At 38.1% G+C, this 25,979-nt stretch overlaps 1 protein-coding gene across 1 annotated transcript in view; it reads left to right on the top strand.

Moving 5' to 3' along the window:
* Positions 1–25,979, top strand: part of CFAP54 (cilia and flagella associated protein 54) — a 309,373-nt gene that overhangs the window by 2,828 nt on the left and 280,566 nt on the right. Inside the window, exons 2-8 of the mRNA XM_046012575.1 lie at positions 5,831–5,936; positions 8,505–8,648; positions 13,513–13,684; positions 18,396–18,454; positions 23,716–23,859; positions 25,549–25,662; positions 25,780–25,881. Coding sequence (XP_045868531.1) covers positions 5,831–5,936; positions 8,505–8,648; positions 13,513–13,684; positions 18,396–18,454; positions 23,716–23,859; positions 25,549–25,662; positions 25,780–25,881 — 841 coding nt within the window. The remainder of the gene's footprint in view (positions 1–5,830; positions 5,937–8,504; positions 8,649–13,512; positions 13,685–18,395; positions 18,455–23,715; positions 23,860–25,548; positions 25,663–25,779; positions 25,882–25,979) is intronic.

Here is a 25,979-nt window from a genome sequence, read left to right as displayed (position 1 = left end):
TTTCCCCCATTAGAATGGAAGCTCCCTGCTTGACTTTGGATAGTGCACCTCTTTTTCATTTTTCTATCTCTAGCAACTAGCTTGGTGGTTAGGATAGAGAGAACTAACTTCTTTCTTTCTTTCAAGATTTTTATTTCTGTATTGAGAGAGAGAAAGAGATAGCATGAGCAGGGGGTAGGAGGCAGAGAGAGATGGAGAAGCAGACTCCCCACAGGAAGCCTAACCTGGGGTTGGATTCCAGGACCCTGAGATCATGATCTGAGCCGAAGGCAACCACTTAACTGACTGAGCCACCCAGGCTCCCCTAGAGTAAACTTTCAATTAGTATTTGGTATTGAAAGAATTCAAGGATTATTATCCTTGTATTTTCAATAATTGTTTATGTTATATATGAGAAAGTAGACCTGGGCCAGTTGGTTAGTAGAGTATCTGTTTCATCTTTAAAGAGACTATAAGAGAATCACAAACCTTAATGATTGACATGGACCTTAGCAATCTAACCTCTCACAAAATTTAGATATTTATGTATTTGCACAACAACTTTTATTGAATGCCTACTATGTGCCCAGCATTGCATTAGCCATAGGTTATATAGTCGTGAAAAATAGATAGGGAATCTGTGCTCATGGAGTTTATAAGCTTTCAGTGAGTCATTAAGTCAGTATACAAACAGCAAGTGCAATGAGGGAAGAAGCTACTGAGCACTTACTGGTGCCTGGCATTGTACTAGGTGTTGGAGATCCAGCAGTGAACCAGACACGGATCCCTGCCTTCTTGGTGCTTATATTCTAGAGGAGGAGGTCTGCAATAAACATATTAAATAAGTTCATTTTATGGTAACCTAGAAAGTGATAAATGCTAGGGAGAAAACTAAAGAGAGGCAGGGTTATGGAGTGGGAGATAGGAGACTGCAGTTTTCAGTAATACGGTCCGAGTAGGTGACACTTGAGCAGAGGCTTCAAGAGAACACAGCGCGGAGCTACTTTCAAGCAAAGGGTGAGGGAGGTGACATTAAGCTGAGATTAGAAGGATACCAGGCAAGGAGAGAGGATAAACAGAGGGAATAAGCATGTGGGACGATCTTGGCAGGAAAGAGCCAGAGACTTGGAGGAATGTACGGAAGGCCATTAAGCATAGCTTAGTGAGTGTGGGTGCAGTGCTATGAGGTGAGATTAGAGACATAGGTAGGGCTATGGAAGGTTTTAGAGGCCTTTTACAGAGTTTGCTTTTATTCCAAATGCAGTGGGAAAACATTGGGTAGTTTTGGGCAAGGGATTAATCTAATTTAATATTATATGTATGTATTTATGTAATCTTGTCCAAATGGAGTAAGAATGACAATATGGAAGTCAGTTAAGAATACAAGAGGTAGGGGGCACCTGGGTGGCTCAGTGGGTTAAAGCTTCTGCCTTTGGCTCAGGTCATGATCCCGGGGCCCTGGGATCGAGCCCCACATCAGGCTCTCTGCTCCGCGTGGGGAGTCTGCCTCCCCCTCTCTCTGCCTGCCTCTCTGTCTACTTGTGATCTCTGTCTGTCAAATAAATAAAATCTTAAAAAAAAAAAAGAATACAAGAGGTAGGATTTGCTTTTATAACATATTTGAGAGATGGTTATTTTTTAAAATCAAATTTTTTTTTATAACTGTGGGAACTTACATAAGCATTAAAATTCACAGGATCTAAAATATAGTTTGATCATACTGGCAATGTTATTAAACTCAGAATTTGACAGATTTTTTTTTAAGGTATGCTTTTGTTATAACCACATGAGATTTAGATATTGTTTATATAGTTAAGATTTTCTCTTTTAGAGAATTCTAACTATCCAGTGGCAGCTATAATAAGTCAGCAATCCGAAGGGTATTAACATTTTCTTAAATGATGCACATTATATAGTGTATATTATATTTTCTTTGTTTAATCATTATGTAAGTCATTCCCAGTGAGCAGTCTTAACTTGAACTTAAAGTTCACTTAAAAAAAAAAATTCGCTTGTTATATAAACTTGATTGATTTAACAAAGCTGGTATTTTTCTTTTATGAGTAATAAACATAGTCATCATTATCTAATTTTTAAGGTTTGAAAAAATTAAATCTTTCATCTACATAATTTAAGAATTCTAACAAGGCTTGCTGACTTCTTGGGATTCATTCTATTTATTTTAATACTGTGACATTTCATGAAACAGCAAATGAAAGTGAAAAGGTTAAAAAAAAAAAAAAAAAGAAAAACCTAAACCAAAAAACCTTTTCCTTTTAAAATTTCTGTGGCTATATTTCCCATAACTTTTTTGGCCATGGTTATTTACTACTTGGTTATGTGTATATTTTCATTTCCCAAAATATTACTAATCAGTGAAAGAAGGCAAGAATATCTTGTCCCCTAACCCTCCCTTGTAACTCAATATTATTTAGTTATTTGAATGTATTAATCGACATGTTTCTGTTGAGGCTGTTCTGATAATATCCCAACATATACATCATAAGTACTAGAGCCATCTTCAGTCCCTAAGTTTTCATTCCTATGTATTAGTAAATTTGGGCTATTAGTTTCTAATTAGTAATTATAAATAAGTCAGTTTGGGTTGCCATAACAAAACACCATAGTCTGGATGATTTAAACAACAGATATTTATTTTCTCACAGTTCTGGAGACTAGAAGCCCCAGATCAAGGTCTTGCAGTGTCAGTTACTGGTGAAAGCACTCTTCCTGGCTTGTAGAAGAGCACCGGGTCTTCATATAGCTTTTCCTCTGACCAAGTACAAAGAGAGAAAGAGAGCAAATTTTCTGGAGTTTTTCTGAGATGGGCGTTAATGCCATCAGAGTAGGGCCCCACCCTTATGACCTCATTTAACCTTAATTATTTCCTGAGAGTACCCTTTTGTGAATACAGCCACACTCAAATTCAACAAAAGAATTTTGAGAGGACACACTCATTCATACATAATCCTGTCCACATATAGAAATTTATGAGATAGGCTTGGACAACTGTTGAGGGAAATTTGGATTTTTTGTAGAGGCATTTATAATTTCTGAGAGAGGGGGAAGGAGTAAATATTAGCTGAATGAATGAACAAAATGAGCAGTGATCTGCTACCCTTTGAAACTAACTAGAAACTATTTTGAGACTATTGTATGTTTTATTTTTGTTTACTTGGTGGGAAGAAATAGAACCCTAAAGGACTGACTTGATAGTGAAATCCCTGGACCCTTTAAAGAAAAAGATAAAATAAAAACAAGGAATTTTTTTCCTAGTCATTTATGTATTCATTCATTCTTTCAACAAATAATTATTGAGTACATATATATATATACTAGATATTCACTACTCTTGAGGTTGGGCAATGAATAACATAGTCAAAATCCTTGCCCTCAGATAGTTTACATTCCAGAAGACTGGCAGGCACAGTAATATACTAGTTAAGATCATGGATGAACTAAGCCTCAATTTCATCAACTATATACCTGGGATGTTGAGACTACCTATCTCAAGGTTGTTGTGGAAATGAAATGAAAACAAAATTGCATGTGGCAAAAGACCCAGAATACAATCCAATACAATATTGGAGGAGAACAAATTTGGAAGACTGACTTCAAGAGTTCCTCTAAAGATACAGTAATCAAGACAGAGTGGTATCAGTGAAAGAATGAACACATACATCATTTGGACAGAACAGAGAGCCCAGAAATAGACCCACATAAATGTAATCAACTGATTTTGATGAGGAGCAAAGACAATACAATGGAGCAAAGATAATCTTAACAAGTGGTGCTGGGACAACTGGACATCCACATGCAAGAAATGAATCTCAGCACAGACCTTACGCCCTTCACAAAAATTAACTCAAAATGGATCACAAACCTAAATGTAAAATTCTATGGAATTCCTAAAAGATAACATAGGAGAAATCTAGATATCTTTGGGTTTGATAATGATTTTTTTGATATAACATCAAAGCCACAGTCCATGAAAAAAGAGTTGATAAGCAGGACTTCATTAAAATTAAAAATTTCTGCTTTGTGAAAGACACCATCAAGAAAATGAAAAGACAAGTCAGATTGGAAGAAAATATTTGCCAAAGACATATCTGATAAAGGACCATTATCCAAAATATACATAGAACTCTTAAAACTCAACAATAAGACAACAAACAACTTGATTTTAAAAATGGATCAGAGACCTTAACATAAACCTCATCAAAGAAGATAATACAAGTGGCAAATAAACATATGAAAAGATGGCCCCCAAAAATATATCATTAGGAAAATGAAAATTAAAACAATGAGATACCATTATACACCTATTAGAATGGCCAAAATCCAGAGCACCAACATCACCAAATGAAGGGAGGATGTGGAACAACAGGGACTCCTCATTCATTGCTGGTGGGATACAAAATGGTACAGCCATCTTGGGAAGACAGTTTGGTGGTTTCTTAAGAAAACAGGCATACTCTTTTTTTTTTTAAGAGTTTTATTTGTTTTTTAAAGATTTTATTTATTTATCTGTCAGAGAGAGAGAGTGCGAGCGAGTGCACAACCAGGGGGAGTGGCAGGCAGAGGGAGAAGCAGGCTCCCTGATGAGTAGAGAGCGCGATGTGGGACTCCATCCCAAGACCCTGGGATCATGACCTGAACTGAAAGCAGATGCTTAATTGACTGAGCCACCCAGGCATCCCAACTAAGCATACTCTTACTATACAATCCAGCAATCATGCATTTTGGTATTTATCTGAAGGAGTTGAAAACTTATGTCCATACAAAAATCTGCACATGGATGTTGATAGTGTCTTTACTCCAGTTGCCACAACTTGAAACAAACAAGATACCCTTCAGTAAGTGAATGGGTAAATAAAATATGATATATCTAGACAAGGAGATATTACTCAGCATTAAAAAGAAAGGAGCTATCAAGCCATGAAAAAACATGGAGGAATGTTAAATTCATATTACTAAGTGAAAGGAGCCAGTTTGAAAAGGCTACATGCTGTATGATTCTAACTATATGGCATTTTGAAAAAGGCAAAATTATGGGGATAATAAAAAGCTCAGTGGTTGCCTGGGGTTAAGGGAGAGAGTGGGATGCATAGGCAGAACACAGAAGATTTTTAGAGCAGTGAAACTACTCTCTGTGATAACATAATGATGGATTCCCATCATTATACATTTTTCCAGACCCACTTGGTATTTAACACTAAGAGTAAACCCTAAATTAAACTAGATACTGGGTGATAATGATGTGTCAATGTAGGTTCATGAGTTGTAACAAATAAACCGCTCTGGTGGGGGATGATTGTTGATAAGGGTGGGGGGGGGGGAGGCTGTGCATTTGGGTGGGGCATGCAGTATGTGGGGAATCTCCATACCCTTTGCTCAATTTTTCTGTGAACCTAAAATTACTCTAAAAAGTAAGATTTGTTTTAAAAATTGCATATAAAGAGCTTTGATCAGGGACACCTGGGTGGCTTAGTTAATATCTGCCTTCGGCTCAGGTCATGGTCCCTGGGTCCTGGGATTGAGCAGGACTCCCTGCTCACAGGGGAATGGCAGGGGGAGTCTGCTTTTCCCTCTCCCTCTGCCCGTCCCCTTGCTTGTGCTCTCCTGTTCACACTCACTCTCAAATGAATAAATAAAATCTTAAAAAGATAGTTTTGGTCAGTGTTTGGCATAAAGGAAGCAATAATTTTCACTATATTTAGTAATAATTAGCCATTGACAGTAAGGCACATTGGAAAGACAGCACAAAATAAGTTTTTTAGGGATTGTTTGCTAATTAATTGAGGTTTCTTGCTGACTTTGAAGATGTAATTTTATTTTATGATTCTTACAGCGCCACCTCTTTGTTTAATATCTGGACCAAATATGCCCCCCGGCTGCCAGCTGCTTATTACAATGAAAAGCTTCTGAAGGTTGGAGATAGCCTTTGTGAAATGAAAGTAAGTGCCTCTGGAGTAAAAAGGGCCTAAATGAAACTTACTTGGCTAATTATTATTATTTGGTTTGATACCATTCCTATTTTACATGATTTGATTTTTTTCCTTAGAAAACTATGAACGAAATGTTATAAATTTTAACGAGGCTCAGTAACCAAAAGAGTGTTTATTTTTTAATTTTGTAGTTGAGATTCTCCAGAGGTGAGAGATTCCTAAACAGAGAGACAACTGGCTGGGGTCAGGCAGGCACACAGCCCCTAGTTAACATAGGGTGCGGTAGGTGCCCAACAGGAAATGCTGAGTCATCATGTTCCTACCTCATACAAAGGAGACCAGACACCACTTCCTGTTGTTTTTCACATGGCTGACCTTGCCCAGTGACAACTTTCATGGGTTCCTGGCCTTGCTGCTTTGTTGTCTGGTTCCCAGCACCCTGTTTTAATGACTTTCTACTTCTTAATGTTTTGCTATATGTAATTAGAGCAGTCATTCCTAACGTGCCCTGTTTCTTACTTAGTATTGTATTCCAAACTGAGCTTGTGCCCAATTTCTGGTTTGTAACAGTGCCCAGGTCTTGGATTGCTGTGGACTTGTAGATTTGGTTTAGTAAGACTACACCATAGCTGGGTTTTCAGTTAACGATAATGTAAGTTTTTCCCTTAAGCTCTGACATAGGCCCAAATTATTCTGAGTTAAATACGAATGTTTGACACATCTAGAATCCTTGGACCGAGAGTTTTTTTTTTTTTATCCAAAGCGTTTTTAGGCCATTTTCAGTGTTTTCTTGATTTACAGTTTTTCAAATTCGTTTTCCTTCTCCATTTCTATTTTCTAGACTTGAATTTATTTTTCTTTTCTTTCTTTCTTTTTTTTTTTTTTAGTGGAAAGAGGTTTGAGAGGCAAGTTTACCAAATGGAGGATGAGCTGTGGAGGAAATTTCAAATGTAGATGATCTGTTGTCTGCTGCCAAAATTAGAGCATCAGCTTAGCTTCATGTAATTGGACTGTAGTTCTTAGAAATTAAAAAATAAAGAAAAGCTATAGATAAAAAAAGTTTCTCTATAGGAAAAACTATTGAAAACAAGCAAAAAAACTCTCGGACAAGATCCACCTTGTGAGTTATATTCATGTGAAGTGGAATAACTGTTTTGACAAGTATTAGAAGAGTGTCCTCTCTGTTTTTATACTTCTCAGTATAGGAGGCGGGTGATACCACAGTACATTGGGTGGTGTTTGTGGAATATTCAGGTGGGTGGAGCGGATATTGGTGGAGGGAGGAGGGAAGAGCATGTTAGAAGTTGATAAAGCAAGTTCATGCTGGGTAGTGGCTAAAGATTCAGAATATTTCAGATAGAAAGGCCCAGATAGGATATTTTAAAATTTACTTAAAGGAACAAAGAAAACATTTTTAATCTACTTTTCATTGGTGAGAAAGTGGGTTGATAGAGGTATTTAGAATCCTGAAAATGAACTAGAGTTGTTACTTGGTTCTAGAATCTCTTTAGTTTTATTTAATTCCAGTAAAGTTCACTTTGTTGGAATAGTCTTGTTTTGAACCTAGATTTAAATTCATTGTATGAACCAAGTTAGAAAGGAAAAGATTTAGACTCCATTAGTGAAAGTAACAAAAAAGTCAATAGAAACAGAAACAAAAGTTTGACTGTGGATGCCTCCCAAGGGCCTGGGTAACCCTACAGGCAGTAGACACAGAAAGTAGTTGCTTTCCCTGGAGACGTTGTAGGGGAGGAAGCTGACGAAAGGGTGCCGTTGACTCATATCCGCAGCCCTGCTCACCTCCCCTGCCCTGAAGCTCCAGGTCACCTGTGCCCTGTGCGCTGCAGAGATGAGGCCTGATTTTGAAATGGAAACATAAGCACGAATTAGGACTAATAGGAATCCTAACTAACAATAGCTCAGGCTTTTTTTATTTGTCCTGATGCAGCTTCAGAGACTGATGACAGATAGAAGAGAGAGAGCCTTTCCTATCCTCTCCCTTCCTGCCTTCGTTCTTTCTCTCTCTCCTTCCTTCCTCCTTTTCTCCCTCCTTTTCTTTTCTCCTTCCCTTCCTCCCTTCCTCTCCCGTCTCTCCCTCTTTCTTTCGTTTTTGGAACTTAGGAGGTATCAGAGAAGCAAGGCTAGTTATGCAACTCATCTGCCTCTCTTGAGTAGGTGGATTACCATGACATGGTGATGATGAATTTTTTGGATTTTGAGTATATGTAGGTATTACTACACACACCCTGGTGAATATTCGCATTTTTATGTCATCATTATCCACACCCTGGTGGATATTCTCGTCCTTGAGGTCGTGATGGTCTCGTCTCACAATAGGCTTGTTGGGAGGAGGATTAATGCAATAAAGCACATGAAGCACCCAGTGCAGTGTCTTCACATAGTATGTGCTTAGAGATGCTAGTGATAATGGTGGTTATGATGTAATGGCGTTAGTAAGAGTGTTATAGTAATAATCAACATTGATACTATTAAGAATAATTTGAATATTACCAAATTTTAATAATGATAAGCAAAGTCATACTTTGAAACTTTCATCAAGTCCTCTTTTTATTTCAGGAATACAAACTGGCGCTTTTACAGTGCTATGGAAGGTATCTTCAGCAGTTCACTGTCAACTTTGATGAGACTAAAGCAGATGTGAATCAGTTCAAAACTGCTTTTTTCCCAAAAGGCTTTGGAGACAAGACTGCCGCACATACAGTAAGATGAAAGCAGTAGCTGTTTTAGCTACAATTTATGATTAGCCGTGCAACGTATTCTTCAGTTGATAGCTTCTAAATGTCTTTCATTTGCTTAGCATGGCATTTGCTTGTGTGCTCTAAGTTGCTTAATAAATATTTTCAGTGATGGATAAGAAAATGCACTTAATAAACTTTCAAAAGATGTTTTGGAGATGGTGTCATAATAATCACTCATTCCTCCAGCAGACATCTATTATTGTTTTGACAACTAATATTTGTAGAGTGCTTTTAGTTTATGAAGTGCTTTGGAAAATATATTTGATCCTCAATAACTTTATGAGTTAGAAACTGTTGTTACCCTTATTTTACAAAAGAGAGAAAGAAAGCTGATGGCACAGTTAGTTAACTAGTGGCTCAGAGAATCAAGCATAGATCTTTTAATACAAAAAAATGGGATGCGTTCTTTCTAATACACCAGTATTATTATTATGTTAATTGCTACCATTCATTCACTGGTGGAGGGGTTGTGAGTGGTTGTCAGGAGCTATCCTCTTCAGTGTGCATTATATGAATGGTCTTCTAGTAGCTTCATTACAATCCTAGAAGGTGGATATGGTCATGCCTCTTTTACAGATGAGGAAACAGAGGCTAAGAAACCTAGCCCCTTAAAGTAATGGGCACAGTCGGTGTTTGAACCCTAATCAGTCTGATTCCAAAGCAATGTTATTCCAAACTTGGTGACTATTCAAGCCTTTGGAAACAGCATTTGGTTTACTAGTAGAAGATGCAAAGGCGTGTTTGGGGCACATTGAGTGGTTCAGTTTGGCTGTACCATAAGTACATGAATCAGAATACTGGGCAATATAAATTGACATCCCATTGGGAAGAGTACTGAATGAAAAGCTTAGGAGTTTAGACTTTTAAGTCCCCTCCTATGCCACCTTGGTCCACGGCCCCATCTTTTTTTCTCGTACTGTTACATGTTTCTGTTTCCACCCAGCCTCTCTGGCTTAGTACTGGTGCACTGTGAGCTCCTTCTAGAAAGCTTGTTTCCGAGATATCTGTGTGGCTCATCCATCCCTTCCTTCAGGTCTCTTGCACTTCATGCTTTATTTTTCTCTATATTACTTATTTTCCAGATACATTTTTATTTGTTTATGTTTTTATTGCCTATCTCCCCTTCTAGAATATGAGCTTTGTGAGGACAGGCACTGCTCTAGTCTCTAACCTCTAGTGCCTAGAACAGTGAATCAGTTCCAAACTGCCTTTTTTCCAAAAGTCTTTGGAGACAAAACTGCTGCACATACAGTAGGATGAAAGCAGTAGCTGTTTTAGCTACAATTTATTGTTAGCCATGCAATGTATCCCTTAGTTGACAGCTTCTAAATATCTTTCATTTGCTTAGCATGGCATTTGCTTGTGTGCTCTAAGTTGCTTCATAAATGTTTTCAGTGATGGATAAGAAAATGCACTTAATAAACTTTGGAAAGATGTTTTGGAGATTGTGTACAATAATCATGTAATAGATATAATAGTATATAATAGATGCTCAATAAAGCTTTACTAAATGAATGAATAAATACTTCACTGAATAGATTAGAAGGACAAAGACGAGAGACAGATGGTAAAGCAATGAAGCCAACATAAAAGTATGCCAGCAGCACCCTTGTGAAGGGCATGAAAATCTATGAAGACTTTGGTTTTTTAGAGGTTCTCTGGCACACTGTGTTTCTCAATAAATATCTATAAAATAAGTGAGTAAGAGAATGAATGGATTGAAAATGTAGTCCAGTATGAGCTGGACAATGAAGAATTTAGAGGTCTTGAAAAGTGTTTTTTTTTTTCTTTAAAGGTTTTATTTATTTATTCGACACACACAGAGAGAGATTGCAAGTAGGCAGAGAAGCAGGCAGTGGGCAGGGGGAAGCAGGCTTCCCGCTGAGCAGAGAGCCCGATGCGTGGCTCGATCCCAGGACCCTGAGATCATGACCTGAGCCGAAGGCAGAAGCTTAACCCACTGAGCCACCCAGGTGCCCAGGTCTTGATAAGTTTTGTTAGAGAAATAGATTTTAGAGTTAGATGTGTAAAAATTATAGATGAAGTGGTAATAATGTAGAATTTACTTGTCAACTATTTTTGTGCAGAGATACTCATGTTTTTTAATGATCCTCTTTGTGGTAATGTGGGGAGGCATTGTGGTGGATTTGGTAAGAATTTGGTCTCTAGAGCCAGCCTGCCTGGGTTCAAAAAGCTGCTGTGCCCCTTCCTAATGATGGGATCCCAGAGAAGCTATGTAATTTCTTTGTGTCTCAGTTTCTTCATCTGTAAAACAGAAATAACAATAAGACTTACCTCAAAGAATTGTTTTAGATTGTTGAGATAATAAAAGACTTAGAATTGGGGCGACTGGGTGGCTCAGTGGGTTAAAGCCTCTGCCTTCGGCTCAGGTCATGATCTCAGGGTCCTGGGATTGAGCCCCGCATCTGGCTTTCTGCTCAGCAGGGAGCCTGCTTCCCTTCCTCTCTCTCTCTGCCTGCCTCTCTGCCTACTTGTGATCTCTCGCTCTCTCTGTCAAATAAATAAATAAAATCTTAAAAAAAAAAAGACTTAGAATAGGGCCTGACACTAAAAAAATATTAGGTATCACTATCGACTTCTAAGAGAGAGCATTTTGAGAATGACTGTTCCAAAATGCACATGCAGTCAATAAATCTCTTTTTTCTGTGATACCAGTTTTAGGATGGCTAGAAATAGTCGACATATATCCCAGTGGGACATCACATGTGTTAGAGGAAGGCCCATTTTGCTAGTGTACGTGCACTGCCACAGCTTTAGCAGTAGTGATGATTCTCTAACTAGAATCTCTCTTGTGAGATTTATGTCACAAACGTGTCACATTCCACATATCCTAGAGTGAATTCATTCCCTTTCCTCCATAATTGGCACCAGCCACTCACCCAAAGAGAAGTCACTGTAGACCGCTTTTTCTCTCTTGCCTCCCACATCTAAATCCCATGGACTCTGGGGCGCCTGGGTGGCTCAGTCAGTTAAGTGTCTGCCTTCGGCTCAGGTCATGATCCCAAGGTCCTGGGATCAGAGTCCTACTTTGGGCTCCCTGCTCAGAGGGGAGTCTGCTTCTCCCTCTGCCCCTTCTCCCCCTCATGCTGTCTCTCTCACTCACTTTCTCTCTCTCAAATAAATCAATAAAATCTTAAAAAAATTCTAAATCCCATTAAGTTAGATAAAACTTAAATCTCTCCTTTTGTGGGGCACCTGGGCAACACAGCGGATTGGTCATCCAGCTCTTGGTTTCAGCTGGTGTTATGGTCTCTAGTCCTGGGATTGACCCCCAGGTCAGGCTCTGCACTTAGTGTGGGGTCTGCTTGGGATTCTCTCTCCCCCTCTCCCTCTGCCCCTTCCCCTCCCGACTTGCTGGCATGCGTGCACATGCTCATGCTCTCTCTCTCAAATAAATAAATCTTAATAAAAATTTTTTTCTTCCTCTTCATCCCTGATTCCAGCACCTATTTCAGGACCCTGGTATCTCTGGACCACGTCAAAGGCCTTTGAGTTTCCTAGTCTCCCTGCCTGTAGCTTTGTGCTCCATACTCTGCTTTTCATCTTCCCCAATTTCGTCAGACTTGACTTCTGAACTTCTAAACTATAACTCTGATCATTTTATTCCATTGCCCTTTGACTTTCTCCTTTGGCTAAAGTCCATATTTCTTGGAATGATGTGAAATGTTCTCTATGTTCTGACCATGCACCACCTTAATAGCCCAATCTCTCTCTCTCTCTTTTAAAGATTTTATTTTTAAATAATCTCTACACCAACATGGGGCTCAAACTTGATGACCCTGATAACAAGAGTGGCAAGCTCCACCCACTGAGCCAGCTGAGAGCCCCAAAGCTGATTTTTTGTAGTAATCTCTACACCCAACATGGGGCTGAAACTCATGATTCCAAGATCAATAGTTAAATGCTCTTCCAACTGAGCCGGCCAGGCATCCCTAATCTCTTTATTTTAAGCTTTTTTATCCAAACTTACAAAAGACTTTCAATTCAGTGACCACAGCAACGACTTTAAGGATTCCTAACATTGCATGTGCCTGGAATGCTTTTCTCTCTGCCAAGAACTGGGACAACATCTTCGTCCTTGAGTCCCTATTGCTTAGCAGAGTGTGGCAAATAGAGGTGTGCAGCGGACATTTGCTGAATGAATTGTGTAAATGGTAATAATTGCATCCAGATTAATAGGTTAAAATACTAATGAGGAGGGTTTACAAAGTGTAATTCAATTCTATATTGTTGGAAATAAAGTTTGTACCTTTTTCGGCTTTTGAAATTTTTGTGACTAAGGAGTAAGCTTAACTAAATGGATGCTTTGAAGAAACCTATTTTACTACTTTCTTTCCATAGGTCTTAGTCCCTGAGGACTGTTTAACAAAAATCTATAGACTGGATGGTCTAAATAACATCAGGTTCTCAGTTCTGGAGGCTGGGAACCACAGGGTTAAGGACATTTGGTGTCCGGTGAGGGCCCACTTCCTGGTTTATGGATGGCTATCTTGTGTCTGTGTCCTCACAGGGCAAAAGGCAGTAGGAAGCTCTTTGGGAGTCTCTTTAAAAGGGCACTAATCCCATTCATGAAAGCTCCATCTTCATGACAATCTCTTCCTAAAGACCCCACATCCAAATACTAGGGATTAGGTTTCAATATGTAAATTTGGTGAGTCCCAAACATTCAATTTATAGCACTATATAATCTATTTAAGCAGAATCATTTCTATTTTCTTTTCTTTTTTTTTCACATTTTAAGAAATACTTTTCTAAGTTGCATAAACCTTACTTATATTCTTATTTGTATTTTCCTTTTGTTTTAGTTTCATGCTTTAAATAGCAAAAATATTTGCAAATATGAGCTGGTCTGTGACAGAGATGTGAATCTGCAGAATAAAGACTCTGTGGCCCAGTGTCTGCAGATTCTGTCCTCCTTAAGACTCATCATGCAGGTGGCTTTGCCACAGGAGCACCTTTGCTGGATTATCTTCAATGGTAGGTGCCAATGTCTTCTATTTTTCATCACAACTTTCAGAAAGTTATTTAGATGCCAAGTTTGATCGTAATTTGATTGATTATCTTGGCTAAGTGGGTGATAAGTATTAAGGAGGGCACTTGTGTTGAGCACTGGGTGTTATATGTTAAGTGATGAATCATGAAATTCTATCCCTGAAACTAATATTACACTGTATGTTAACTAACTAGAATTTAAATAAAAATAAAAAAACCACAAAACCCAAATTACATATCCAAATTCTAAAAAAAATTCTTCTAATATAAATAAATAATTTCTTTAAAAAAGCCCCATTCATTTCATAATAGGATGATTATGGGTATTTTTTTTTGTCCTTTTTATATTTTTGTTGTATTTTAATTTGTCCCCATTAGCGGGGACTTACAAAGCATGTCTTTGGTTTTCTTGCTCAAGGGACGGTCAGAGGATGTGGAGATAGTCATTTTCAGGTATGAATAAGTAGGGTCCCTGGTTAATATGTAAATGTAAGTGGAAAAGGATCAAAGGACCACGGCAGGTTAGACTGGTTCTAAGCATCATCCATTTATTGGTCCTTTCCTCAAATATTTGTCCAGTGAAGTGACTATTCCTTCTTTCTCATCAACCTTCTCCTCCTACTTGCTTTTGACTGAGGAGCTCTGAGAATGTATGTGTACATATGTGTGTATAGTGTATTTATATATATATATCTACATTGTATAGATATGCAAATATACATATATACGGTATAGTTGTCTTGTGGAATAAATCTTAGCTACCAAAATATAGCATCTGCTTTTCTCTTTAAGGAGTTAAAATTTAAATCTTTTTATTTTTTACCTATCTATTTTTTAAAAAAGATTTTGTTTATTTATTTGACAGAGAGAGAGAGAGAGAGAGAGATCACGAGTAGGCAGATAGGCAGGTGGGAGGCAGGGAAGTAGGTTCCCTGCTGACCAGAGAGCCTGATGCGATGCGGTGCTCCATCCCAGGACCCTGGGATCATGACCAGAGCCTAAGGCAGAGGCTTAGCCCACTGAGCCACCGAGGTGCCCCTTAAATTCTTTTTAAAGTTACAGTCAGTCACCTACTTTATTCATCTCTGAATAATTTCTTTTTTTTTTTTTCTTAAAGATTTTATTTATTTATTTGGCAGACAGAGACCACAAGTAGGCAGAGAGGCAGGCAGAGAGGATCTCTGAATAATTTCTTAAAAGGAAAATGACAGTGTGTACGACCAGGACCAAATACCTTGAAAGAAAGCATATTGGATTTTCCCTCTTCCATGGCAACTGAAAGTACATTTCCTAGCCTTTTCCCTCTTCCTCCTCCTCAAATAATTTTTTTGACATTTTGATTGAAATTAGACCTTAACATTTGCTGCCCAAGATGAGCCTGATTTTGGAAGAAATTTTCAGTCCGGTGACTATTAAGCTTTTTTGTCTGATCATCTTCAAGAAGATCTGTGATTCCCTGAGGAGCCACTGCTGTCCTTCCCCCTGAGTTTTTCACGTATCTTGGCAGGAACTGAGCAGGACCAGAGGTTCTAAGCTCAAGAAGGAGTGGTTGGGCTGAGGGTTGGGTCCTGCAGTTGGGCCTTGTTTGAGAGGTGGAATATCTCCCTGTCTGCAGTCTTTTTAAGATCACATCCAAAAATCCCAATATTCTAAAAACAGAACAAAATAATAGTTTCTGTATCTTCTATAGAACTTTATTTGATGTATGCTTTTTTATACATATGGTATCATTCTTTGGATTTATTGTTTCCTAAATATTTTTTTACTTAATATCATGGTTTTAGTATGGAACCAGGGTCTTATATATAAATCGAGTTCATTAATTCTGTCTGTTGAATTGTATTCCAGATATCCATACACCCCTCTAGATGGGCACCTGATTTGCCCTACTTCTAATTGCATAGATGATTCTGCAACAAATATCTTTACGTGTGTCCTTTTATAATCCTGTGTTAAAGTTTTCTGGGATTTATGTCCTGCAGTAGGATTGCTGGGTTGTGGAAGACACATACACTTAATTTTTTCTAATTACTGTCCCTGTTTAATGGACTCATCTCAAAGTTATTAAGTGCAAGATATTGTTCTAAGTGCTGGGGACATAGGAGTGGACAATAGACAAAAACTGTTCTCATGCTTACATAATGCCTCAGGGAGATGATAAATCAAAATTAAATGGCGTGTCAGAGAGTGATGAGTGTCACGGAGAAGAAGCGAAGAAGGATATAGAGAGAGCAGAGTTTGGGCTGGGGCTGGGCTGCTATTTTAAACAGAATGGTCAGGGAAGACCTCCCTGAGATGACACTTGAGTAAACACCTGATTGAGACATTTGGGTATTTGGGGGAAGGGCATTCCAACTGGGGGATTTACAAGTGCAAAGTCCTTTTAGTTTTTAAAGTTTGGAGTTTGAGTAATGAAAAATGAATTGACCTACAATTTATCAGAATGCATTTTACCTTTTTTATTAGACATTAAGACGATTCTCTTTACTTTTAATTGACTGTTATACATCACACTCTTGGTCTGTTTCTTTTCTTTTTTTTTTTTTTATAAAGATTTTATTTATTCATTTGACAGAGAGAGAGAGAGGCAGGCAGAGGGGGAAAGCAGGCTCCCCGCTCGGTGCAGGGCTCTATCCCAGGACCCTGTGATCATGACCTGAGCCGAAGGCAGAGGCTTAACTCAGTGAGCCACCCAGGCGCTTCCACACTCTTGCTTTCTTAAAGATAGTTAACCAATTTTAGTTCTTTTACAGATTCTAACTGGGTGTATGACAATTGCATAAAACCTTACTTCACAACCAACCTGAACCCAACTCATTCAACACTCACATAGCCATTATTTTGGTGGTGGTCATCTTTGATGAAAAGAAGCCACATGACAAAGGAAAACTCGTGTTAGGGATTTGGTTAAAAATAAAACAAAGTTCCGGAATATCTTGAGATTGTAAAGATTTAAACTGTTTTCCATTTTATGTCATTCGCTCTCTCTGTCAGTCTTCTGCAGTGGGAATTTTTGGGCCAGGCCAAGATCTGAACTATCAAAGAAGGATTCAGTTATAGTCAGCACATTAATATGGTCTGGAAAGGTTAAGATCTTATTTTAAAAATACAGAGGGCCCTAGTCATTCTTGAGGACAGTGTCCTGAGGTCTTCTGAAATTCCCTAGTTCCTCTTACTGACATGTTTACACAGGCTTCTGGCTTACACCTGAATCACATGTTTTGCAAGGAGGCATGAGTTTGCTGTGGGTGTCCTTACTTGGTGACTTTTAAAATAAAAAACATAGTTAGACATTTTTGTTTTTAAAGATTAAGAGCAGATGTCAAAAAAGCCAAGCTGGGTTAAGAATGCTGGGCTTGAGCTGTTAGTGGCCAAGTGGTTCTTCCCCAGTAAATCTTTTGTGAAATAACTACTACCATGTCCCTAGAGCAGTCACACTAAGAAGGTTGAGTCCTCGAATGTTAAGGACCCATTGCATTCTCTATAAAGTTTATGGTGTTGCAAGTGTTTAAAAGTTTATTCAGTATTTTTTTGTCACTGACTTACGTAATTAATGTTTATTATGCTATGCTTACAAGTGTATTTTAATCAACTGATGTGTTGTTTTGGAGCAGATGCTGTTTTCTCAGAAGCTTTTAAAGTTTAAGTGTGAACATGGATTCGTAATTGTTGAATTTGGATGGTTATGAATTTTAGATCAGATATTTTATAGAAAATATTTAGACTACTTGTCATTATAATGACATGCCTTTTAAGGCACGTTACTATCTTTGGGGTATGTTTGTAGCATGATAATGTCCTTTGTATACAGAGAGATGTCTGGTGATGTTTTTCCCCACCCCTGCCCCAGCTCTGCCAGTTTTCTACCCTTCTGTTTTCATTTAAATAATGGCCTGACCGTAAAAACCAAAAACCAAAAAACAAAAAGCCATACTTGAATGCTCTGAAATAGGAGTTTGAAATGCTGTTTTTCACTAGACTGCTTAAAGACATACCTTAATGAAGCGGTAAATATTACGAGACTGCAAATAAATAAAATACAATCTATTATATGTTTTGATTTTTAAGTTATCATGAGTTTCCTTGTTTAGTAATGTACCATTTTGATTAAATATGTATTCTAGTCTTATTTGGAGATCAATCTTTAGTTTTTCAGTCATAAACCATAGGCACCAGTAGCATTTTATAAAACCACAGGGTATATAAATTATGCTACTTAAATATTCTTTTTTTTTAAAATTTTATTTATTTATTTGACAGAGAGAGAGATCACAAGCAGGCAGAGAGGCAGGCAGAGAGAGAGGAGGAAGCAGGCTCCCTGCAGAGCAGAGAGCCGGATGCGAGGCTCAATCCCAGGACCCTGAGATCATGACCTGAGCTGAAGGCAGCGGCTTAATCCACTGAGCCACCCAGGCACCCCGATTCTTTTGTTTAATATATTTCAAAACTTATGCTGCCCTTCAAATGAGGATAAAAGATTCCTATGTCTCCTTATTTAAAATATGGTCAAATTAGTTCTTTTAATGATTTGGCTGCAAGTTACAAAAAAACTGTAATGGTTATAATTCTAACCATTATCAGACTGTCTCATAAGATCACTTGTTTTAGGAAATATAGACTTAAACCACAGAAGTTAGGACATAAAATTTCCAATATTTAACTATAAAATATGTTAACAGTCTTTTTCTTCATCTAGGTACCATTTACATTTATACCATTTGCAGAAAACTGATGATCATAGGTCAGTCTTCCAAGGTATGATATTTACTGACAAAATATCTTGCTCTGTATTTCCTGTTTTTCTCAAGACTTTTGTTAGCATTGAGTGCTGAACAAAGAAAATTAGTGAATTACATAAAAAATTTAATAAATATTTATTATACAGTTTTACTATTCTTTTAGTTTAACATGATCATCTCTGAAAATAAAGAGATAATAAAATATTAATAAAAAAAGAATTCCTAAAATTGATAGGTAATCTCCAGTGTTTCTCAGTCTCTCAGATTAGTCATTACTTGTCAACTTGATACTGAACATTCCTTTGGTAACTTTATCTTTAGGTAGAGTGACCATCCATCCTGGTTTATGTCTGTTGTCCTAGAGTAACTGTTCATAGTTATTAATTATTTATTATAATTATTAATAAATCATCATAATTAGTAACAAACAATTATAATTAATAACTAGTTATTAATAAGTAATTATTAATAGCTCCCTTTCGCTCCTTAAAGTATTCTGGTTTGGATGACAAGGTATGGTGACTCTATGTATGCTATAGAGTTTGGACTTCAGTGTTCTCCCACAGCTTGGACTTGACTTACGGCTCACATTCTAGTTGGGTGAATGTCCACCTAAACACTGTCCCAGTTTGACCCGAGGGCAAGGGGCCTTTATTTTACAATAAGATTCATACTTACTAGTACTTAACCTCTCAGTTTTAGCTTGAGGAAGTGGCTGACACTTCCCTTCAATGATGGTAGCACTTTTTGTCTGTAGGAGACATATTTATTTCACGTGTCAATGTCCATTCATTGGAATATAGGCCTAGAAGGGAGAATACACTTCCGTCGAGAGCATGCTTGAATTGTTTCTGCTATCTTGAACATTACTGCTTTGTTTTTTTTTTTCCACTGCGTACAAAACCTTATGCTGAATATTCTAACATTCAGTGCAGGTACTTTTTTCCCCCTTATTTCCTCAAAATATAGCCTAGTATCTTAAAATTTGACAATGCTTAAAAAATAAAAATGGAAGCAAAGATACTTGTGTGCTGGATGCATAACATTAATTATGTGTTCTCTCTCTGTTTGTTCCTCACTTTTAAAAGCTCTATTACCGACAGTGACTTGAGCAAGCTCTGTGCTTTGAATGTAAATTGAAATGAAGGGAGACTGTTTCATGAATAATGTAAATGTGGCCTCCACACTATTCCAACAATTCTACATTCAGTTCCAGATGATTTCCTAAAGAGAATTTGCATACTCCTGTTGCACTTGCCTTAGCAACAAATACTGCTGCACAGAGCCATCATAGTTTGGTCTGCTACAGCATTTGTCTGCCAAAGCCTCGAAGGACAGAGAGAACAGTGCCAAAATTTAACTGTTAGTGTTTGTACTTATTAATGCTGAGAGAATTTTAGCTTCATGTGATAGTCATCTCAAAAGTATTTCTTATTTAAATCCTACATAAGACATCTCCTCTCCCCCTTATTGACCTTGAGATTTTATCTGACAAAATAAGGACTGAAGGAGGATAATTCCCAGTCTTGTGGGATAGGAGTAGGGAGAATGAGAGATGCAAGAATTTTGGGGTGGTGGGTGGTCATACAGTTGGCACTTGAAGATTGAAATGTGGTTCTTTCAGTTTGTTGAGTATAGGAAATTTCACTGAAATTAAAAATTTTCATCCAGAAATTCCCAAGCCCTCAGCTGGTGAGTTGATTCCTGAGCTGTAACGGGGACAAGCCCTTGGAGGACCAGCCACATTTGAGCACTTCTCAGTATGAGGGATTCTGATTCTGTGGTAGTTTTAGAGTTCCAGTCTGTTGTAGCATACAACAGAAAGAGAAATTGACATGGAATACTTGGGCTTTTCCTGGGGTCGTCCTAGAGCAATCTAAACTCCTATTAGGATCTAGACATTATGGCTACCATTTGTTATTATTGTTGAATCCCTGCTATGTGTTAGGTATTGTGTGAAGGGCTTTGCATATATAATGCTCAATGTAGGTGCCTTATGAGGTGGGTGCCATCATCATTATCATCAATATCATCATCATCATCTGTTCAGTAAATGCCTACCATTTATCAGGTATGCTGCTAAACACTTTCTTCACATATCGTCTCATTTAATCCTCATACCATCACTTTGAGAAAGGTGCTATTACTGCCTTCATCTTAAAGACGAGGAAGCTGAGGCTCAATGTCTCACAGAGAAGTGTAGCTGAGGCCAACGCTACACTGTACTGCCTTTCAACACCACCAGAGTAATGCATGCCTGATGACCAAATTTAATCCTGTCATGACCCATCCTATTTTGGCTCACTCACTCCAATGGAGGAGCCATGTTGGAGGGTTAATGGTTTTTCAACATGACTCTATTCCTGAAGATGTCCTGAAGACCAGGACTGACCAGGGACTTTTCCCCAGATCGGAAACAGGTCATCCTGTGTATCTGACATCCAGTGGATGAGGGCTTGGTGAGAATCAGAGCAATTAGTGGAGGGAGGCAGATTTCTGAAGGTTCTTTCCCTAAAGACATATCACAACTTCATTTTCACTTGTGGTTTAATCTATAGTTTCTCCTGAGGCATTTAAAACTGTATGGTACTCAGCGAACATAAGAAAATATGATAGAATCTATTCATTAAAAAAAAAAAAAAAGTTGTTATTTCTGTTTTATTTTACTATAGAACTGAAATAGTTCAGTAAAATTTTGTGGCTTGAACAATTATTGCCAAATGATTCCACGTACCATTAGGTGAACCTGAAATCCAACCTTTGAAATGCCGGTCAGTGTTGTTTCCGGTCAAGGGTACAAGCCGACATAAATGATGCTGCAGTGCCATCCTGTGGCCGAGCTAATAAACCGTGGGTTTTTCTTGCTCTGCACCTGAGCCAGGCTCTTGCTGGGCTCTGATAACTGGGTTTTTCAAAAAATTTTTTCCCTCTGAAGACAACAGTTCACTGAAATCCCATCAACCTTTTTTTCTAAATTAATATTCTTTCGATATTTTAGGAGCAAGAAAAAGGCTACAAATTAAGACTTGTTGTTGTTTTAGAAATGACTTTTTCATCTTTAAACCTGACAGTTTTTCAAACCCCTAAGTAGAATGCTCCGTTTTCAGAACTCCCCCTTTGTCAAGGCTGCCCCATGTAGTGGAAGGAATGCTGCTGTACTTGGGAGTCCAAAGCCCTGAATTCCAGCCCCAGCTCTGTTGCTTACAAGCAGTTTGTCCTCTTGGAGTTAAATTGCGTTACTTTTAAGGTCCCTTCTGGCACTAAAATATGTGATTGGCATCTTTTATTCTAAGTCTGCATATGAACCCAAATGTAATATGAGCAATTAGTGACTAAAGCTATTTTTATTTTGAAATGTGAAATTTCTAATATCAGGGATTCCAAGGGGGTTTGAAAAGATATGTGAATTTAAAGGGGAAAAATTTATACACGGTTTGATCCCATACTGCCACAAACCACAACAGTCCATACGCAAAAATCCACAGTAGGGTTTTGGGGCAACAAATGTGAGAAAATTCATTTGGATGACTGCTAATTCCACCTCAGTTCATAGCGTGGCAAGGTTAGCATACAACAACAACAACAACAGGAATAAAGCAACCCTGGGCCCTCTTAGTAGAGATGTAGTGTCCAGAACCAGGGACTGAAAGCTTCATTTTATTGTGGAGAAGTCATGTACCCCAAAGGACGTTGGCAGCTTGGAGCAAAACCACAGGAGACTAACCATGATGGGGAAGGGAAATACAGTCCTAGGAGATCTAAAAGCACCCAGGGTTGGTTATCCTGGAGAGAGAGATGGGGAGAAGACAGGATGCATAGGTGGTTTTCTGATTCTTGGGAAGCTGTACGTTGAAAGTGGATTTGGGGTGGTTATATGCTATTCCAGGATGCGTAACTAGGACCAGTGCACTGGAGGTACGTCAAAGTGGATTTCATTTCTGATTAAGGAAGCACTTTTCATATTTTAGAATTGTCTTCTGATGCCATGTGGCATGTTCCTTGTTGCTAGAGGTGAGAACTCTTGGTTTGGAAAGGAATAGGACATTTGGTGGTGGTGCCAGTGATATTGGTAGGGATGCAATCAGACTGACTTTCAGCCCTTTGATTCTATGATTACTTGACATAGTTCCACATTTAGCATCATTAATTAGAGATTTTTAAGTGACGGTCAGTCAGTCAACATGTATTTATATAATATTTATCATTACATGCCAGATAGTTTTAGGAGATGGGGATATGGTGGTGAACAAGACAGACAAGGTCCCTTTTAAGTGATTTTACCTTCTGGTGGGATGAGCTTAGTGGATAGCAAAGAATATTATAATTCTGTGTCAAACTCTGCTCTACTTCCAGCACTCTCTTTTCCTTTGGAATCAAAACTGACTAGATAGTGGAGAATTCTGGCCTTTCAGATTTCTTTCTCTTAGATGAGAAAGCTGAGCTGCTTGTACATGTGTTGTACGTACTGTCTTTGAAGGCTCCAGAGATGGTAATAGGGTCTGAATGTTGCCAGTGTTTTATCTATTTTTACTATTAAATGCTCTGTCAGTTGGGGGGGTTTGCTTCGTGCCTATGAAGCTCCCGGATCATTCTGATGATTTGCCTTTCCAAGAGTTGACTATTACAGACATATTTTTCCTTAATTACTTCCTCAATTATTGAAGGCCAAATTTGTTATAGGAAGAAGGACTTTGTTCTGCTGTCCAAATTTATTATCATTATTTTCCCGAGAGTTTCGAAGACTTGTTAACTCTCCCGCGTTGGTTCTGCTGACTTTGAGGTTGTCCACTGAATTCATTTACTAGCACTTGGAGATACCTGCTATGTACCTGGGATTCTTCCAGGTGCTGGTGATATAATCAAAAAGTGCCATTCTTGTTTTCCAAGAGATTACAGTCTAGCTTTGGAATCACACACATGAGAGCATATTAATGTCATTGAATGTAATGTAGATATGTAGGTAGAGAAACATCTATGTAAATTACCTCCTACACTGCTGGTGACACTTGAAAGATATTAATAAAAACCAGTTGAGTTCATAGCACTTTAGGAGCTAAGAAGGAAGACATTTAGAATAACTAATTTGAGATTTTGAGTTCTTTAAATTATTCCTTTGCTTTTTAAATGCTGCTTTTCTCTTGACTCACTATTTATAGTATTTTTGGTTTAAGCAGTCAACAGCTTGTGCTCACAACTTATAATTAGATTATATTAGATAGAAATCATCATTGTTAGCTTAAAATGAAAATACATTCGAGTGTCCTCTTTCTTCCTCAGGCCTTAGAGTACCTCCTGTGGGCCAGCATGTGTATGGAATGCTCGGTCCCCCTCCTGTCTGTCAGGTACTTGACCTGGAGAGCTACTCTTTACACTGCCGTCTGCCAGTGCTACTATGACTGCCAAGCTGGTATTCATGGAGAGGTGGGCCGCTTTTCATTCTCAGGATTCCAGTTTTTAAAGTATAAGTTATTTAGTATTTGCTTCTTCAGATGTCCAGCAACACAAACACAAATGGACAAATGTAACCTAAAGCATTGTGTTGGGACGATGACACAAGTCCCAGGGTTTATTTGCAGAAATGTGCTTGGCTTCCCCATTCTGTTGATCTCTTGTTCTACATTCTGCTCTCTCCTTTTTTCTCCATTCACTTCCATTTCCTCTGCCCCTGCTCTGAACAAGATTTCGGATACCTTCCTCATTGGATGCTTGTATGCAAGTCACTTTCCTTCCCTGTTTAGTTTTATATCTGTTTCCCTATAGTCCATTTGTCTTGCCTTTCTCTGCTTCCAGCTGCCGTTTGTTTAATATATGAGATTTCTTGTTTTTCTTCTTTTCCTGTGTATCTTTTAGATTGATTACTTGAAATATAACTTAGGGGCTCTATTAGCCCTTATGGTAAATCCGTGTCAGTGAGAAAAAGGTGCTTCTCTACAGTATATGGTACCTGGCTTGTCAGTGGATGAGGGCTTGGTGAGAATCAGAAGCAGGCAGCCCTTCCTTCAGGCCAGCACATCCTGCACCAGAGTGTATGGTCTGGTGAGTGCAGTGGGGGGTGGATTGCAACCCTCACTGAACCTCTTGAATGGAAGTCTTGGGCAGGACAGAACCTTCACACTTGCACAAATTTTCTTTTCATATTCTATTCACAGCCATTGGGCTGGTTAACTGCTTCTTTACATTAAATGTTTCTTGCCTAAACTTATTCTGAGTGGCTGGATGGTAGTGGCTCATCCTGAATAGCCTTATACAGCCTTTGGGGGTACATTTTCTCGCCCAGAGTACATTCTAGAAACTACTCACCATGCATGTACATTTACTTACAATGTACTAGTGGTGGTGTGTTTCTGTAGCTATTAAAATCGTCAGGGAATGGAACATGTACACAGTTTGGACTATTTGATTCCTATTGGAATTCTTCCTTGTTGGAAAATTTAGCCCTTCATGTATGTTATTATGTCTAGAAGGATCTTCATGAAAAATTATAAATTGTAGATGAAACATTTCAAAGAAATGCTAAAACAGATGATATAAATTGAACTGTAGAGAATCATAATAATGGTGATCTGATTAAATAAGCAGATCTCCTTCCTTCTTTCCTTTCTTTCTCCCTTCCTTACTTCCTTTCCTCACATATTAGTAGATACTTCCTATATGCTGGGTACTAGAGATACAAAAGTAAATAAGACCATATGAGGACCTCACAATTTAGTGGACAAAGTGAACAGTTGACTAGATAGTACAGGATGCTTTAGTTCTCAAAGAGGGGTGTGTGTGTGTGTGTGTGTGTTTATGCGATACCAGAGAAGTGATCATCTATATGAAGCTACAGAATTTGGCTTTTCTTAAAAGAAATACAGAATTCTGGCATTTTCTTGATTCGTAAAGTTAACATATCTGACAGCTTATTAACTTTAGACCTGCAGAATATTGGGATGCTTGTAGGAAATGATCGATGGGATAGTTATAGTGTTATAGGGAGTTAGCATCAACCTAGAGTTTAATTTACCAATTAAATCAAATATCTGGGAGAATAAAACATGCTGTCTTGATACATTTTTAATCACTATACTCTCATTTATTATAAATTAAATTTATTTTAATTGCATACAGGCATTTGCTCGGCGTGCTTTAGCTAAAATTGATGAGTTAAGGCAACTGGAATTAATGAGTTCCTCACAATCACAGGAAGAATCCAGAAGACATTATAGAGAGGCCACAATAAAGGTATAAAAATTTCATGGAATGAAAGAAATTTACTGCACTATATAGTTGATTAAGAACTTAGTGGTTGAGAAGTGCATCCTGTTGTTACCTCATATATAATTCTTTTGTTTGAGACAGATGGCAGTGATGATCTTCAAAAGAGGAGTATTTGAATCTAGAAGAAAAAGCAAAAGTGTCTTTAGACCAAAGATAAGAGTTAACCTGAGGGAAGCTCAAACCGTAAGTCTAAGAGTATTTTCTCTTGTTCAGATTCTTTTTGCAGGATATTTGTGTTATACCTCCCATCTTTGAAGCTTGGTCACTCAGTATTAAATCCT

The sequence above is a fragment of the Meles meles genome, chromosome 7 (assembly GCF_922984935.1).
Source record: "Meles meles chromosome 7, mMelMel3.1 paternal haplotype, whole genome shotgun sequence".
Classification (NCBI taxonomy): domain Eukaryota; kingdom Metazoa; phylum Chordata; class Mammalia; order Carnivora; family Mustelidae; genus Meles; species Meles meles.
This window is presented reverse-complemented; position numbering and strand designations above follow the sequence as displayed.